Below are 19,057 nucleotides of genomic sequence, written 5' to 3'. Positions count from 1 at the left end.
AAGAATTCATCTTACATGTAGAAATTGTTTTTCAGACTCAACGTGAACGCCTTATTATTTGTAAATATATTAAAACCATATATAATGGCACGGTTTTAATCTAGAGTAAGCAGAATAACCTATTAGTCTACATGCTTATCAAGTAGCTCTGTATCTTAGCAACCAGTACAGGAATCACCTTACTTTTCCCAGTGTGATAGTCATTCCAGCCAAAAACATAATTCGTCACACATCACACTCTTGAAATATAAGATTTTAATTATCGTTGTCCTCTGGCGCCACGCAAAAGTATGGCCTGCCCACAGAGGAGGAAAATGTTTATTTGTGGGTTTGATTGCAGAAAAGTAAAGTAAAGAAATGAGCGTATGTGATGGGTTGCTGCTCACGAGGAAAACCCGTTGTGGCTGACTTCTCTTTACGATATTATCTATCATGCAGCGTACGTGACACGTGAGTAGCGGGTCCAGTCTGTCTGCACGTCCGCCGGCTCGCTCAATCCACGTGGGACAGATGTTTTCCACGCGGAGCGCAGAGCGCGCGGCGCAGCAGCAGCTCTGTTCGAGTCCAGCGCGCGCACAGGTCTCGTGAACTCCACCGGGATTAGTAGCTAATTAGAGTCCAGGTGCAGCTATTTCACGACGTCGCGAATTGGAGTCTGTTGTGAATATTTAGTTAGACTGCTTGTCCAGACTGTGCGCATCAGGTTTGTCAGCATATAGTCATAGCCTACTAGTACCGGTTACCGCCTTCAAAATAAATAGCTAGCCTATTGCTCTCGTGGAAACCAATACAACAATATAAAATTACTTAGCCTAATTACAAGTGAACGCTTTGCATTCAGATTTTTACTTATATTATGTAACTTTTTAATTATAATGTTGTTACTAGTCGAGGCAGAGCCAAATTTAAGAACGTTATACGACGTTGGGTAATTTATCTATAATGTATGATATTTTATTATTTCATCAGATGTAACTGAAATGTAACTAGCAACTGTAGCTGTCACAAAGAAGTTCCATCGGATATGTGGTATAGTAGAAGTATAAAGTAGCACACTCAAGTAAAGTACACGCTCCTGAATTGTATTTAAGTGCAGTCCTTGAGCAAATTCCCAAATTGGAGTTTGTTCCGACAGCATTTTGGGTAACACAAAGTAATGATCCATTTTGTACTCTAAAATGATAACTAAAGCATTGGTATTAGATGTTAAAAACATCCAAAAGGCTCAGACGTATTGTCTATTTGAACAAAATAGACATTTTGTCTTTATTTTTTTCAGGCGACAAATTGGCGTTTGTTTTGAAATCCACATCTCTTAATTTCCGGTATTATTTCACCTTACAGTGTGTAATTTGGCGCAACTGGACCTGCAGCCCTGCAAGGAGACTCCCTCCCTCCCTCTCTGTCTCTGGGTCTCTCCCCAATTCAAAGCCTGCACTTCTCGCCCAGGTGTGACATTTTTGGAGTGCCTCATTGGAACCGCAACCCGCCGAGAAGATGACAGACTCCACACCACCAGACTCCACCGCCGTCCCGGACCTGGCTGTAGTAGTAAACCCCACGGCGGCGAACGGGCAGTGCGAGCAGGCGGACTCCCAGCTGCAGCAGCCCAGCACAGAAAGTCAGGGAGAGGGTTTCAAGATGGACCAGGAGATGAAGATAACAGACAGCATAGAGGACCGAGGTAAGCGGTGGGAAATATGTCGAAAGTTTAGGTTTCACCGGATCCCCCGTCGCCAGGGCGCATACTGTGCGTAATGCCATGGAGATGAGCGCAATGTAGCCTATGTTAAACTGTACATGCGCTGTAAATCTGTTCACACTGGCATTCATTCAGTGTTGCTCTTCTATTTCTTATAATTTGCCCCCAAATGTTCCAAACTGCGCACAAATAAGACTTAATTTCTGGGGGAAAGAAGTGACGTTACTGATGACTTACACCTTAATGTTATGGTCAATATGATCAATTATTTACAGAGCTGGGTAGAAATGGAATACAGAGTATGCATACTTGCATTCTGTTAGACATGCGTTACCTAAAATACTGTGCTGTGAATAAATTAGTGGATTGCCTTTGGGAAAGAGGGAAACACACAGGCAGCCATTTAAACAGTGGCAGGTGTTCCACATCTTAGACAGACAGATGGATACTTAATTGTCCCCATGGGGAAATTTGACTTGGACTCTGCAAAGCTAGACATCAGAATATATGGGCACACAATACCAGCAGACAAGATATTAAAGCCATTAAAGAGTACACAAAAATACAATAGAAACATACATATGGCACAAGAAATGTTTGTTTGTATTTTTCTTTATTTTCCTGTGCCTGTATACAGGATAAGTGTACTGTATAAGTAATCGGATATTAACCTAAAATATAGGTTTATATTAATTTGGGCAATATCTTGAAATATAGGGCTCTTTGATGGGTTTTGATGAGGTCACTGTAATGGAGTGGATGCATTTTTAAAGACCCTTCCCAAACATGATTATTATTAGTATGCTAACAGAAGATTGGTTCTCAATGTTTCAGACTTATCAGAACAATGTGCTCTTACAATATTACTACAGAACAATCGTGTACCTCTGACCAGAACAAAAGCAGACACTGTGTTCGTTTGAATGGATAACTGCAGCACATTTCAAGTCTCTGGAAGTTCATTGTCATACCAAAGTGGAAACTAGCTGCCTGGAAGGTGTGAAAGACACAATTCAACTACAGGTCCCTCATTGATTTTTTTTTTTTTTTTTTTCACCAATTTTTCTTTTAGGGTCTAGAGGACAGAATTTCCAGATTTTCCCTGGAAAAACTTCTATTTGAATTAACACTATGAAATGGGACCAGGATCAATTGACGGGGTAATAAATTGACTATGTGTAATTTACTAACTCAAAGAAGTGGATTTAAATGACTCTTTTTGGCTGGTGACCCCTTACAAAAAAGCAGTGTAGTTGGGCGCCTTGTCACGCTTCAGATGAGACATTTCTCCTCGAAACTTCTCAAATGGTTTAATTTAAATAACTTTCGGACTCCCTAACCCTATTTCCCTATTCTGCTCTCTCTGAGTTATATCTGTATGTCGTGTGCCAATGTGCCCTGTGTTGTTGTCTGCAGGTCTTCTGGAAAGCAGTATGCGTCTAAAGCCGCATGAAGCACAGAGTTACCGCAAGAAAGCTCTGTGGGTGTCCTGGGTGTCCATAGCGGTCACCATAGTCCTGGCCATCGCCGCTTTCAGTGAGTAACACTCTTTTATGTCTTTCCTTTGATGAATTCTCTAACTCACAGGAAGTGATGCTTTGTACATTTCTTTGTGTGCAAAAATCAGACATCTATGCAAACAAAATCCAAAGAAATACTGATGCCTGCAGTTTGGTCCTACAGTTGAAGGACAGGTTTGTTAATCTCCGTGACACCCTGCTGATCAATGTGACACCCAACAGCCTGATTAAACAACAGTACTTAAAATGAAAGACAACATGAAGGACAAGCCATTGATGTGAACACGCTACTTTGACAGTCTACACTTCATGCCAAGATCCTGCCCCCCCCCCCGGCCTTTAGCCTCCCACAGCTTCCACTTTAAATGACAATTTCTCTCCATGAAGAAAGCAACACGGAACATTTCTGCTGTCAAGAGTGTGAACTCAACCTTGACTCTTGCTGCCATTACTGAAGTTTATTTCTTTCAGAGGCAGGGCAAGTTTGAGCACCTGTCGTTGTTGTCATAAGCGTTCTGGTTTTTCTTTTGGTCGAACCTCAGCGTGTGAAGGATTTTAAGATTGAGAAGAGGCCGGAAGGAGTACTGACTGTATCTCATAGTTTTATACATAGTTCTTTTTTGTGTCTCTGCATGTCAAATGCCTCTCTTTCAGTATAATTTGGGATAGGATTGACGATTCACTTTGTAGATCTAATTCAGGTAATGTTTCATTGTGTTTTACAACTTGTGCAACTGGATTAGAAGGCCCATTTTAGAAAATCCTGCTGATTATTTGGAGAAATGTAAAGATGACTATGTGTCAGGGATCTAAAGTAAAATTTGACAAGTGGTGCTAGAGATTAGGATGTTTGATTGTTTTAAAGATCTGTCACCATCACATACTGCAATATTCAACTGATGCTTCTTCCTCCTCTGCAGTAAATGCAGTGTAGTGCTTGATAGATGCATAAGTAAAGAGGACGGGCTTTGCTGCAGTGTAGCTGATCACCTCAACATTGGTTTGCAGATGTGCAGAGATATGAGTTTCCTGTAACCCTGAAGATTAGGACTGATGTCAGTAAGAAAGACAGCATGTTATTCTTCTTCTTCATGACTTTGTTTTTAAATGTTTTTGAGGATAAATGTTCATTTAGCCTGTTAAAAATTACTTTCCACATGTGCAAACTGGCCATTTCTCTTCACTGAACATCTTTTCTTGCAGTGTCTTCATTAGACATTTTTATCACATCTCTGTAGTCCTGCAGTGGGACCCCTCAGTTGTCACCTCTTGCCTGCTCTTACTCATAAATGAAACATAGAGCTGCTTTCAAATCAGCTGCAGAAATGAGCAGAGGAAGAGATGAATGAGTCTGATGTAGCAGCAGCGATTCCAGTAAACAGCGATCCGACTTGCAGTCACACCGGGCCAGTGTCATTAAACACACATAATCAATCAATCAACCAACAATCTCCAGAGAAAAACAGACTGGACTGATGAAAATCCTCTGGTTCCATAATTAATGAGTCTTGAATGAGGGTGAAATTTAAAAAAAAAAAAAAAAAAAAAAAAAAAATTGGAATTCAATTTGTTGCTGTAATAAGTGAAGCGACCCAGCAAGTTGTTGGAGTGAAGTGGTTGAAGAACGGAGACATTTTGTTTTGGAAATCAGTCTCTTCCTTCAGTTCAGTCTGTGTTGTTTCAAACATTTTGCCCACTTCCTGTTCTGATAAGGAAACACTGGTAGAGCTGCAGGACAGGAAAGGACAGGCCTGTCCTACAGCTTCTTTGTCGTGTGTGTGTTAAGTTGCTTAAACTATGTGTTTTTAATACATTCCACTCTGACAGAGGTTTATTCATTGCAAACTGCAAAATCCAGTCCCACATAGTTCAGTTGCAGATGCTTTGCGTTGTGGTGGAAAAAATGTTGTAAACAACATCCATGTTGCCTCTAGCCTGCTTTAATTTTTAGTTTCATTTGATCATTCCAAACAGTTTACAGCAGCATAAATTAGATTCATTCTGATCTTATCATTGTCCTTGTCCCGGTTCTACCTGCAACTTCCTGTTTGATTTTCACTGTAGTGAAAATGAACACTTATTAGCAAACAATCCACTCCACCAATTGTATGTTCACTTGTTAAACACACATTAAACTTGCTGTAAAACTGTCAGTGGCTCTTTGGAAATAAGCCAGTGCGTGCTGAAATTAAAGTATGTCCTCAGTAGCAAGTCCCTTTGTAAATAAGAACATTTTAAATGTGCAAAGGCCGTGTGAGAATCCTGTTAACTAGCGGTTAGCATCACACACACACACTCTATACTCCTTTTTGTTTGTTAGCTCTGTACTTACAGTCCCTTGACATCTCTGTTTTTATAAGTAATCCACACCAAATAAAACATATATGAAAGGAAGCCATTAATGGACTCAGGAGGCAGAAAGTACACGGAGAGAGAGCAAATAGGAAAACCCCCACCAGTACTCTTGTATAACTATACATCATTAATGAAAAGAGAATATGGTTAGTGCCTTTTTTTAAAGCATAATTTATCTATTAAATAGAACAAGCTGAAACTGACATATCTTCACCACAAAGCAGGCTGATTTTAAATTTTTCTCATTAAAGGTTAATAGTTCAGCATTTTGGGAAATACGCTTATTTGCATTCATGCAGAGTTCGATGAGAAGATCGATACCACTCTCATGTCTGTACACTAAATATGAAGCCACAGCCAGGAGCCGAACCCTTAACACTTTCAAAAACAATATAAAAATGACACCTTTTGGTTTTACAGGGAGTTACAAACTCTAACTATTTCTAACCAATTCTAACCTATTCTAATCAGCGACTGGGTGCAGTAAGTTTGCAGCTACAGCATGTAACTCCCTGTAAAACCACAACTTCTTTTGGCATTTTTAAACTTCGTTTTTTGTACAGATTAAACACATAGCATGTTAATTAGTGAGCTTTAGTGGTGCTGGTAGGTGGATCTTGAACTTTGGACAGAGTAGCTTATGCTAAGCTAAGCTAATGTCTACTGGCTGTAACTTCATATTTAGCATACAGACATAAGTGGTATTGACTTTCTCGTCAAACTCTCGGCAAGAAAGCGAGTAAGTGTATTTCCCAAATGAAAACAAAAGAACCAAGGCAGAGGAGCATTTTTAAAGGATTAATACAACTGAGATATGGTATTTGTTGTTCGGTATGAAGGACTTCATTGGGATTCAAAAGCCTAAAGTCTGGCGGTGTCTTTACACTGCGGTCATCTATAGCGGATGCAGAGCCCTGCAGGGTGTCAGTCCAGTCACCACCACCTGCTGCTGTTCCCTGTCAGCTCTACATGTTGACAGAATGATTGCTGCTGGGTAACATACCCTGTAAAACATTAGCATTACTCAAACATGACAAAGACCCCTACATTAGCATATCTGAGAGTGTGTGTGTGTGTGTGTGAATTTTTTTACAGGCCGGCAGGTGCAACTTTAAGTTTATTGTAGAGACATTGCAGTGGGGAAAATAGCATGTTCATGGGACAATTCACAGATGAGAGGTGTTAGTGTCACTTGACAAGTTGTATGTCAATTCAACACGATTGGACAATTTCAGAACAGAGACACAGAGATTTAGAGTTGGATTTTAGGTTGGGTTTTTTTTCCCCAGTCGGACTCAACAAGACTCACCAAGTTTGAAATATGACAGTGACTCCCCTTGGCTGGTGCCAGTTTACCTATAGACAAAGAATGAGATTGTAAACTGGAAGAGAAGTGGCTTTTAACATCAGTTAAGTACACTGATAGAGATTCCTAACTCAACTGGCTCTACTTTAGTTAACGAAAAAGTTTGACATTTTGGTAAATACACTTGTTTCGCTTTGTTGCCAAGAGTTAGATGAGAAGTTCGATACCACCCTTATATCTGTATGGTAAATATGAACCTGGAACCAGCAGCTAATTAGCTTAGCGCCCGGAACCAAATAGTTCTAGCACGTAACTTGTTGTTTTTACACTTCAACCAAGAAATAACATTAATTAGTGAGCTTTACAGGTGCTGGTAGGCAGATTTTTTATTTATTTTTAAAATTTGGACAGAACCAGGCTAGCTGTTTTCCCCCAGCTGCTAGTCTTTATGCTAAGCTAAGTTAACCGTCTGCTGGCTGTAGCTATATATTTAGCGTACAGACACATGAAAGTGACATTGATCTTCTCATCCAACTAAGCTATCCGCTTAATTTAAAGAAATAAATCAAACAAATTTGCTTATTATTAGTATAACAGTAAAAAGAAAGAAGGATCAAACTAAAGCCTTGATCAGTGTTACTCTTGAAATAGTATCACTTCAAAACATATTTGCAATCTAAATATTCTGTCACACGACACAAAAATCTGTTTTATTGTTAGATTTAGTGTGAAATGTTACGGACGAAAATGTTTCTGAAGCCTCCTGAATGGACAGCAAGCACTGCAGCCGATTTTAGTCCGACCTGCCCCGTTTGGTTAAAACTGAAGCAGATTTGTTGTCAGAGTCTGGCTTTAGGCGACCCAGAATTTCACCTCCAGCTCATGTTTTGTTGTCTGCAATCCTTCCTAGAATGAAATTAGTAGAACTGAGTTGAATGAATAAATGAAAATGTAATTGAGTGTCTCGCTGCTGCTTTAATAACAAGGTGTATGCATTGCTACAACAGCACAGGGAGACAAACACCATCAGTCCACCAACTGTAAAACAACCTTGACAGCAAAGTGTTTCACTGATATGCATAATGCAGCTCCACAAACAGCCAAAAAACCGGCAGAGCTTGGATGGTGTTTTAGCTTCTGTTCTCCTGTTTCTTATGTAGATGTGACAAGGAGAGAGGAGGGGGGAGATGAAAGATTGTGTGTGTGTGTGTGTCCCAGCTGACACCTACCCAGCTTTCTTGGGAGCCAATTAGACATCGCCGGACTCAGCTTTGAAGACTGCAGAGCCGCAGCAGATTCATTTACACAATTTCTTCTTTCTGCTGCTAATGAAGGAGCTAGGAGGAGAAAAAGGAAGGAAAGAAGGGATGAGGGTGGAGAAATATATTTCTGGATTTGGACCACCACCTCATGACGTTACGGGCAGATCTGTGGGGTTTCCATCCTGAATGAGATCTCTACCAACTAAAAAAAGCGTATAAAATAGCATGAAAGCAAATTTCATAATGGAACTTGATTGAAGTTTTGAACTTGAAGAGTTTTACTTGCAGGTACAAATGTGCTCCCTTGATGATATAGTAGATGGTTTTGGAATGAAACTGTAAGCGCTTTTCAGTCACAAATTGAATCCCTTTTACACCTTTCTGTAAGGCACTTTGATTTTAATATATACAATATGCGTGCTCACCTGAGTTGATGTCAAAGTCCTTCACATGTACACTACAGAAGAAAGCCTTGTGTGCCTGCTACTTTCTCCTTGTTATGTTAACTCAGGCAGATGCGTGACACTCCCATCTCTATTTACTGTCATTTGAATAGCTGTCAAGTTTTATTTGCTGTATCATACATTCGTTACCACACTGAGAGCTGAGGCACACAGAGTTTGACTTTATTTTTTGACAGGAAGAATGAAATATCCAGGGTGATCCCCACCCTGGATATTTCATTTCATTTCATATGCTATGCACTATATGGTGTATATATACATGTGATGATGTAAGTTAAAATACAGAAGTTAAACTATATGGGAGCCACTCAGTCCTCTAACCAGTATATTTACCAGAAAACTAGGTCTTCACAAGAATAGAAACATCTGGACATCACGTTAGCAGTAGCTAGTTTGTCAAGGCTAGAGCGAAGACGTCGTATGTGACTTTTTGCCCAAAGTAGTTGGCATTTTTGCAATCAATTGTTGACACTGCTTCCATGCTGCATCTCTGCAGATCTCTTGTATCATAAACAATCCCACCTACTCATTTGTATTCAAGGATTGTCCATGTGTGCTTAAGTGTTTTGCAAAAGCATGTGAAGGCGGCATTCATTTCTATTTTCATTTTGGCCTGGGGAAGTGGATGATTGCACCTTCAGCCTAGAGAGAGCAACTGAATGTAGATGAAACAATAATAAAGGGAGGAAAAGAGGATGATGAAAAAGGGAGCTTGGGATACTGGAAGAGGAGAAAAAAAGGGGGAGGGGGGTTGAAGAGGAGAAGAAATCATGAGCCTATCCTTGCAGCAGAAAGAAAATGAGCGACTAAATGGGAATACAATGCTGTGTTTCTGCATGCAGGGCTGAGGCGAGTGGCTGGCCCCCAGTGAGTCGCTAAAAATAACCCCGAGAGGAGAGGATTCCTCCCCTCTATCTATCTATCTATCTGCATCTTTCTCTCCTTTGTCTCTCCTCAGCCCCTCCCATTGCAGGTGTATGTGTGTGCGGATGATTACAGACAGAGGTTGTGGCTCAGTGTTTGTTTTCAACACATCTACAGCTCACTATCATTGGGCCAAAACAGGCAGATAATATGCTGATAACTAAGTCACTTCAGTCAACAAAATGCAAATTATCTTGTCTGGCAGATTTGCTGCACAAACTGATAATAACTACAAAAAACAATTCTTCACAAGAATGCACCTCTGGGCAGATATGATAATCATCCATCACTGCAGTTAAACAGGAGAGGACCCAGTCAATGAGGGATCTCTCATTTAAATTAGGGATTCTCCTGAGTGACATTTTATTTTACAGCAGACAATTCAATTTATTTATATAGCGCCAATTCATAACAGAAGTTATCTCATTGCACTTGTCCTATAGAGCACGTCTAGACCGTACTCTTTATAATGTTATTTACAGAGACCCAACAAAGACACCGTTTATTTGTTCATATACACAGGCAGTGGCAGGAAATCTTCATCGTGCTGTCAGTATTCCTGTAAGAAATACTTTCATCTTGGTGTTTTGATGTCTGCATGTGGGGATATAACACATCTCCTGTGAGCAGACTACAGCATGCGAGTGAAAAGAGAATTGAAAAGTATGAGTTCAACAGAGAACCTAGCAGCATTACAGTAGGAAACTTGGACATAATGTTTATGTAACATAATATGCAGAAAAATCCATCTCCATGTCTATATATAGGAAGAAGTGGTGATTAAAGATGGCTGATACTATGAATATGTTTTGAATAAATATCAATAAATACAACATGCTTGTCATACAGTTTGTATCAGTATTACTTGTTGTTCTGTGTCCCTCTCTGTTTTCTTTCCAGCTGTTTCCATCATGCGCCACAGTGCTTCAGCTTTTGGATTTGCTGTAAGTCGACTGTAAAGCCTCCACTTCACTAACGCTGCGATGGCTAACACTGTATGCTGTAGAGAAGAGAATGTAAAACACGTGTTTTTTGTTTTCACTCTGCAGTTTGATGCCATGCTGGATGTGTTGTCCTCTGTCATTGTATTGTGGCGGTACAGCAACGCTGCAGCTGTCCATTCAGCACACCGCGAATACATGTAAGTACAGTCACCTTTCACCCACATCAAATCAGACCTGGTTTAAAATCAAGATGTAAATCACTTTCAGTTTTTGGTATCCACGCATACTTAAAAACTACTGAAAATGTTTTCAATTATTTAAATTCGAGGCATTAAAACCACTAAAATGATATTCTAAATAGGTAATGATATGATGGCTTGCACAAATATAGCTAAAACATTCCCATTTGGTGTTCTGAACACATACAGTGTTAGGCAGGACTTTCCCTGGAAAGATCATTTGCATTTAACTATCTTAGAATAAGCATCAGCCACCCAAATTAAACAGATCAAACATGATGTGCAATTGAGGACAAAAGACTAAAGAAAGGATAGTTTATCACAAAAAAGTGATAAGTTTTGATAAGTGTTGTGGTGCCAAAATCAAGTCAATCTTATTATAAAATTTAATTGCCTTTTCTTCTATTTGTTCTGCCCATTTATAGTTTTTGGTAGTTTTTTTTTTTTTTTTAAATGTTCAGACAGAAGTAGTGTTGTTTTGACACCTTTGTTTCTGTATGTTGTCATTTTTTTTTAGCCTTCAAATCATATTAGAAGACTACTTGCAGACACCCTGCAGCTGTTTGAGCCTTTGTTTCGGCTTGCTCAGATGGTTTAATTCCATCTATGAAGACCAAACAAACCCAGAAAAGTGATGAAATCCATTTCAATGTGCCCACAGTGTCTAATGTGTGAGTGTGTGTGTGTGGTCTGCTTTGTGCTGTAGAGTAGTGTGTCAAACAGCGGGTCTCTTCAGCTCTGTCTGCCTTGGCCCGTTGGGAACGATCACAGACGGGTGCCTCACGTCTTATCTGTACCTGGCTGACAATGGTGTGTGTGTGTGTGTGTGTGTGTATGTGTCTGGAGGTCAGGTGGGCTTTTCAGAGACTGCTGAATGGTCAGGGTGCTGGCAGCAAGCAGGCGACTGAAAGAGAGAAAAAAAGAAAACACAGTATAACGCAGCTGTCTGTCATTTTATTCCTGTACTGTTCTGTTAAAATGAGTCTTAACATTACCAGAGAAGATACACAGCAAATGAAATTCAACCAAAACAAAGTATATGTTACTGAATGAATCAGATGTAAGAAAATTGTCACTATCTCTGTCCTTACTGTCAGATCTGGTAGATTCATAGAGTGGATATGTCAGTCCCACACACACACACACACACACACACACACACACACACACACACACACACAGAGAAGCGACTGCTAATTGCTGTTGAGACGATGATGAGATCACGTCCTCTGGAGATGAGACAGTAATACAGCCAGAAAAAGACTGTTAATTCAACTGTCGATTCAAATATCTGACATGCTGCAAACAATGCAATATCAGTTAATTAGCAGCATTTCCTGAAGAAACTAAAAACATCAGTGAGATGAGAAGACTGATACCACTCTCATGTCTGTCCATCAAGAATGGACCTAGAGCCAGGGGTATTAGCCTAGCTTAGCATAAAAACTGGAAGCAGGGGAAAACAACAAGCTCAAAGTTTAAAAAGTGCACTTATAATAACTCAAATGCATTATTAACACGTATCTCATTTGTAAATCCATACGCAAACAGAAATGTAAATGTCCTAATCAAGAAATAGTTAGCAAGTAACTCCCTCTAAAACCACAAATAGTTGTTTTTACATTTGTTTGTGTACCGATTAATCAAACAAGAGATGTTGTGTTAATTAGTGAGCTTTGGGGGTGTTGGTAGTTGCTAGCTGTTTCCCTGTTTCTAGTCTTTAAGCTAAGCTAAACAGCTTCTGGCACTAGCTACATAATTACAGACATATTCGAGAGTGGTATAGATCTTCTCATCAAACTTGCAACTAAAAAGTGAATAACTGTATTTCTCAATGTTGAACTATTCCAAAACTTTGAAACTTTTGTTGAACAACAGTCACTGAGCCTCACGTGCCAAATTACAGGATAATGGTAAATGTAGTGTAACAGTAGCACAAGTAGAGAAGAGTCACAAACTGACGTAATATCAGTTGCGCAACAATTTCTAGTTTGCTAACATTAGCTAACATTAGCCACCATAAGCTACTGGTTATACCACACTAAATAAGGCTGTAGCAGTAAAAGAGTGTGGTGAACTGAGAGCGGGTGAATTTTATTGCTTATGAAGTCAAATAACATTTTTTACTGTATCTACCAAAGACATGGAAATGATTTGAGTAACAGATTATGTAACTGAAGGGACAAACTCACTGCAACAAATACTGGGTTTAAGAACCAGTCAGAATCTCAAGAGCTCACTGTTATTTACTTTCTTATTCTTTTGTCAGGAGGATAATTCAATTAACAGCTGTTGATGTCTTCATTCAAATCAGCTGTATGTTTGATAGACGTATGAGTGTGTTAAATCTTCACATTAAAACATCCACATAGTCACTTTTTGACAGCAGCCTTCATTATGTCACTTCAGCAGCTAATTGGAGAATTCAGACAGGAAGCTGCTCAACCAGTCATTGGCATCACACACACAAATACAGACACGCACAACTATAAAAACAGAGATATATTCATGCATAAATGTTCGGAAACACACAGAAAAGCAACAATCGCCTGCAAGCAACTAAAACACCCACAAACATGGTTGCACAAGTCTACAAGTACTTAAATAGACACGTACTATATGTCGGTACACACAAACACATACATGAACTAACACACATACACATACTGTATCATTGTGTTTCTATTTTTCTCTTCCAGCTGTTTTTTTGTGTTTTGTTAGACAGCTAGCAGCTGAGTGAGAAAATTACTGACGCACAACCAGAGAATCAATATTAGTCAAATTTTTTTATCTGTCTGTGTTTGATGGAGTAGATGTGGCTGAAAAGTGATGCCCAGGTACAGACTGGTTGCCAGGGTAACAAGCCAGAGATGTCAAAACTAGATGAATTAGGGAGTTTTGTTCCCAAATGAAACATGGAGCCTTTTCAAAACAAAAACACCTTTATTCACATGACTGTAGCAAACGTTAGAATGAGATGCTGTTGTTGTGCTGGTATTGTTGGTAAAAAGTAATGTCATACACCTGTGATATGATGGATGTATTGAAACAGAAGCTGTATTATGCCTAAAACCTTTACTGGCGTTTTTGCTGTCTTGTTGTTGTTTTTAGTTGTGGAGCCAACAGCAGCGCATGATATGGTGATATGGTGTCATTTTTACATCCTCTGTGTGCAAGAAACAACAGGGGGGCTGTTAGTGGGGGTTGAAAGCTCCCATGATATGTGTGTGTGTGTGTGTGTGTGGACTTCCTAGAGTGATGTTAGGTGTTGCCTTGGTTACCTCATCCGGTCAAAACCCAGGACACCAACTGTGGCTCAAGAGCAGCCTTCAGAATTGAACACACACTGGTAGCCATGCATGACCAGGGCATATGCTCATTGTTTTTTGGTCTCCCTCTAGACTTTGTTAATTGGGTAAAGGTGTTTTAAAGGACATCAGCTACTTCCAAATAAGTCTTCACTCTGTACACCAATGTAACAGTTATTTGTAATTCAGGATAATTTTAGGGTTACAGGAAAATTATGTTTTAGATATCTTTTTTTACATTTGTTGTTAAACAATGTAACAAGATGAAGAGTCTACAACCATGCTATCGGCTCTGTAAGCCTGTACTTATAGGTACAGCGGCGCTTTGAGCTAAATGCTAATGTATGCAACATGCTAACATGCTCACAAAGACAATGCCAACATGCATATCAGGTGTGATGTTTACCATGTTAACCATCTTAGTTTAGTATGTTAGCATACTAACATTTGCTAATTAGCACTAAACACAATGTACAGCTATTGCACAAATAAAAAATTTGACCTGATGATGGTGCAAGATGAAAAGTCATTATATAGAAATTATTACATATCCATGTTCCCCTCAGGGGAAATTTCATGGCAAGCCAATAAATAGTTGTTGAGATGTTTCACAAAAAAACAAAACAAATAGAAACAAATAATGCCAACCTCATGATCGAGCTAAAGGAAAACTCTGGGTATCACCAAAGTCAGTAGGTTTCATCCTCTGGGGAACATGAATGTTTGTGCCAAATTTCATGGTAATCAGTCCAATAGTTGTTGAGATATTTCAGTCTGGACTAAGTGGTGGACCGACCGACAGATCGACATTGCCATCCTTAGAACCAAAACACTAGTGTGGCTAAAGATAAAAAATAATTGTCAGTATGTTTTGTACATACAATGCAGTCCATCTCAAAACAGCTGTATTTACAGCCTGTTTTCACAACAGTGCTGGTAGTCAGGGCCCTAGCTACCATTAGGGACACACAGGTCATCTGGTCACCTCTTTCAAACCCCACCTTGTCTTAACGAGACTGTTCTCATTTTCTCTCTGGTGACACTTAATGAGGCTAAAAGAGAGCAGGTGGGTACTTCTGGCTTTCTGCAACACATTTACATTTATAGTGATAGATAACTTGACAGCTATCACACTGTTGACTAGCTCACACAATCCAACTTGGAACTGGCACTGTAATTTGTGATTGCGTAGGCAGTAATGTACTCTTCTGTCTCTTTTCCTCTGCAGAGCCTGTGTTATCCTGGGTGTGATTTTCATCCTGTCTTCCTTGTGCATTCTGGGTAAGGCCATCCACGACCTGGCCACCAAGCTGCTACCTGAAGTGGTAAGAAATGTATCGACTACCAACACAAAACCCAGATTTAAACAGAGATGAAAAAGCTGCGTGAAAGTTTTTAGATTGGAAAAATATTTCGCTTTTTTATTTTGATTTGAATTGATATGCACTTATAACAAAACAAAATGCTATATAATACTAGATTTGAGTTTACTACCACATGTTTTTCTCCTACATGACATCATACAGTATATGTCAGTGTGCAGGAAATGGCTCTGGTGCAGTGACAGTGGTGCAAGGGTCAGAATTTGATTCAAACTGGAAATGGAGGGGAGCTTTGGATTAAAGCATCCACCATATGGGACAGATTAAGTTATCCATTTAACGCTCAGGATACATTAACATTCTGTAGTACACTATGACAGCTGTATTACAGTCAGCTGAACAGTCAAACAGGGTCACTTAGAGTTTTGTCCATCTAACTGAAGTCAGGCTGCAGAATTTAAGCCAGTGGTTTGGTGCATAATCAGATATTTTGGTAGAATTTGTGGCTATTTTTACAGCTTGACCAGATAGTAACAACCATTTTTTCCAGCCAGGATTCGTCTACTCTCGCTGCTGTAATACCACCAGTCTGCCAGAGACGAGGATTTCACTTAGAATCTAAAAAGCCCTGTTGACTTTGTGCCTGTATCTAATAATATCCTCTCAAAATCTGAGTGTACTTCTTAGCGTCCAAGACAAACAACATGCAGGCAGTTATTTATGTGATTTGCATGAAGCTGCAGCTGTAACGTGACTGATTCTGTACCCATCTTGCCATTTGAGCTGGCTGTACATCTGATAAGATTTAGCTTTGGGCTTCACGTGGTGCTGGTCACTGGAGGGTTGGTGGTTCAGGCCCGACGGAGGCCAAGCAAAAAAGAGCAGTTGAGAGGAGGAGGCTGCAGTGGTACGTTGACTGTCAGAGTATCTTTCATATTCTTTAGTTGCATGGTGTGGGGTCATGCAGGTCATGCAGATTCAACACAAACAGGACAATGGACAAGTTGTGAAGATGCTTCTTGCTCTTGTCCAGTCTGCAACAATTGTCACATTGTTTTGACCTACTATTAGCATTAATCAATATTTGTAATTTTGAAAATGCCTTCATGTAATAGTGATGCATGAAGTCCTTCATTCCTCATTGTCAAGTTCAAATACAATAAAAAATGGCTTTAGAAAGAGAGGAGGAAAGATCATCATCCCACTGGCAGATTTCCCACTTTTTTTTTTTTTTTCAGAAGAATCTGATTTTCAAGCCCTTGGAAAGTTGTCTTGTGTGTGTTTTTCTATAAGGTTAAATAGTTTTGACTGAATATGGAACAGTCAAATTCAATCTGCCTCATCAGGACTGTGTGGTTGTGGTTTGATCGCTTTTGATTGACAGTGACCAAACAACCCACAAATGTTGCTAAATCCTGATTGGTGCACAGAGATACATGACAACACATTCTTCCAACTGAACCCAACCCAAAAAAGATACAGAAATATCATGTGGAATAACCAAACTGTTTGGACTTTGGCAGAAGGTTGTGTGTTCATGTGGGACCCCATTGCTCATTGTAAGAAGCTGATTGAGAAAATAGGTTTTCAGGGCCTTTAAAATCAGATTGAATGTCTTATGATGGATTTCGTTGCAGTGTATGCATATAATGAATGCAGATAGAGTTTACTTTTTTTTTTTTTCTCAAACCAAGCAAAATATTTTCATGTAATGTGAGATCATTTCAGTTGTTAAAATTCCCAAACAAACAAGCCAGCTTGGAAAATGGTGGATCGGTGTTTGCCTCAAGACAAATTGTACTGAAAACAAGCGGAATCATTGTGCAGCAGTTTTAATTTAACTCAAAAAAACTTGATTTTTCAGACTGAACACCAGATTAATATACACACATTAATATTATGTGTGTATGTGCGTGAATGTGTGTGTGTGTGTGTGTGTGTGTGTGTGTGTGTGTGTGTGTGACAGAGGTGTAACAGCGTTGATGAAGAATGTCACAAATCTCAGGTGTGAAGACTCAGGAGCTTTCACACTTCACCCCGTTGCCGGGCAATAGTCATCGCTGTAGAAACGCTGTCGAGGATCTGAGCTTGATGATGATGATGATGATGAGTAAATATGGGTACATTATGCTTTGGTGAGCTGAATTACTGTAGAGAGATTGTTGCTGTTCAGGCCCGTAGGCCGTAATCTATTTCACATCGGTTTTGAGAAAATAATTGCCCGTTTTAGCCTCAAATGCATGATTACATGCGCGTGATGTCATCTAATTGCTAATAACTGTTTCAAGACTCTTAAAGGAGCTAATATCAGAATAAAAAAATCTTAAAAGCTGAATATCTGAACTATATCACACTACAGCATGCTATAAGTAAAACTAATCTCATAGAAAAAGTAAATGTCAGCATACATAAATGTGAAAATGTACTTTTTAATCACATTTCCAGGGGAAAAAAAACCTTGAGTAAGCTGTTTTACTTCAGATTGAATGAGAATACTGATGAACTTTACAGAGCTGGGCTCTAAAATGTGCTTTTCTAGGCTAAGTTCAAACTTAGTATAAGTGTTTACTACGTGGAGATTTACATATCACTAAATTAAAACAGGTTAAACCAGACAAACTAGTTCTTATGTAGAACTGCCAGGTGTAACTGTTGCAGAGCTAACTGATCTAACTAGCTTAACTGACAAAACGAACGTTAGCTTGCTAGAATATGACCCATTGAGAGAGGAGTAAAAGAGGTTGACACATCTGACCTGATATTTGATAAAAAAATGCTATTTAATAACGATGTAGAAGATTTGAAATTACATTTCACAAAAATAACTCAAATTGTTATGCTAATGACATTAGAAATAATCAAATAACAGCAAAATTGGATATTTCCTATTTCCCATTTCTACATGTATGCAGATATAACTACAATGGAGTCCTACCTACATTTACAAAGGATTGGCAGTTACGTTTAATATATTTTTTGCCTCCCTATAAATTTGTTGTTATTTTTGGAAGTTGAATCCTATTTTACACATTACTAAAATCTTCGCTAAGCTAACTAAGACATTTCTGATATATGGTTTTGTTGGTGGTGTGTTAGAAGAAAGATGCACATTTCAAGAGTTTCAAATAGCCTTTGCAACTCACTCAGGCTCCAAATTCAATTAGTTCTCAAATCCTTCATTGATTTATTGGACTAACTGTTTTCCGTCTATTCGTCTGTGGCTGCAGCGAGGGAAGGAGACGGGCCTGACAGACAGTGAGCAGCACCAAAGCATAAACAAAGGCAGACTGTGGGAGCAGCGAGGCAGACAGATTGTGTTTTTCGACCTGCTCCTCTTCTGTCAAACCAGACCGGTTTCTGGTGCATCACAGTTGGAGTTATATATAGCTTGTCTATGCCTCACAGCCCTCCTCAGTATGCCGATGGTGGAAATAAGGTTTATTTTCACCGCCTCCCTCTCTTCCTCCTCGCTATGAAATGTTAATAAGGTAAGCAGCTGTAGGTATGCGGTGGTGGGAAAAAGAGAGGGGAGTGGAGGAGGAAACATGCGGAGGAGGATGTTTGGTTTTTGACACCTGACTGTTCCTGCTCTGCTTGTCCTCTGAGCCTAATTAACGTCAGTTAGCATCCAGAACAAAATTGTAATTCATTTGAAGGGCTGCAGTGATCTCTGGGAGTTGAGAAAATTCCTCAACCCCTGGGCTTATGAAA

The 19,057-nt window shown here is 39.4% G+C and overlaps 1 protein-coding gene across 4 annotated transcripts in view; it reads left to right on the top strand.

Moving 5' to 3' along the window:
- Positions 1 to 567: 567 nt before the first annotated feature.
- The window catches only part of LOC122872218 (transmembrane protein 163-like), a 28,220-nt gene continuing 9,730 nt past the window's right edge, over positions 568 to 19,057 (top strand). Inside the window, exons 1-6 of one of the 4 annotated variants that reach the window (XM_044188148.1) lie at positions 568 to 703; positions 1,345 to 1,684; positions 3,119 to 3,238; positions 10,434 to 10,477; positions 10,583 to 10,674; positions 15,253 to 15,349. In XM_044188148.1, the coding sequence (XP_044044083.1) occupies positions 1,498 to 1,684; positions 3,119 to 3,238; positions 10,434 to 10,477; positions 10,583 to 10,674; positions 15,253 to 15,349 (540 nt within the window). In that variant the 5' untranslated portion in view covers positions 568 to 703; positions 1,345 to 1,497. The other 3 variants (XM_044188149.1, XM_044188150.1, XM_044188147.1) reach the window with 3 other exon arrangements.

The sequence above is a fragment of the Siniperca chuatsi genome, linkage group LG24, assembly GCF_020085105.1.
Source record: "Siniperca chuatsi isolate FFG_IHB_CAS linkage group LG24, ASM2008510v1, whole genome shotgun sequence".
In the NCBI taxonomy this organism is placed as follows: domain Eukaryota; kingdom Metazoa; phylum Chordata; class Actinopteri; order Centrarchiformes; family Sinipercidae; genus Siniperca; species Siniperca chuatsi.
This window is presented reverse-complemented; position numbering and strand designations above follow the sequence as displayed.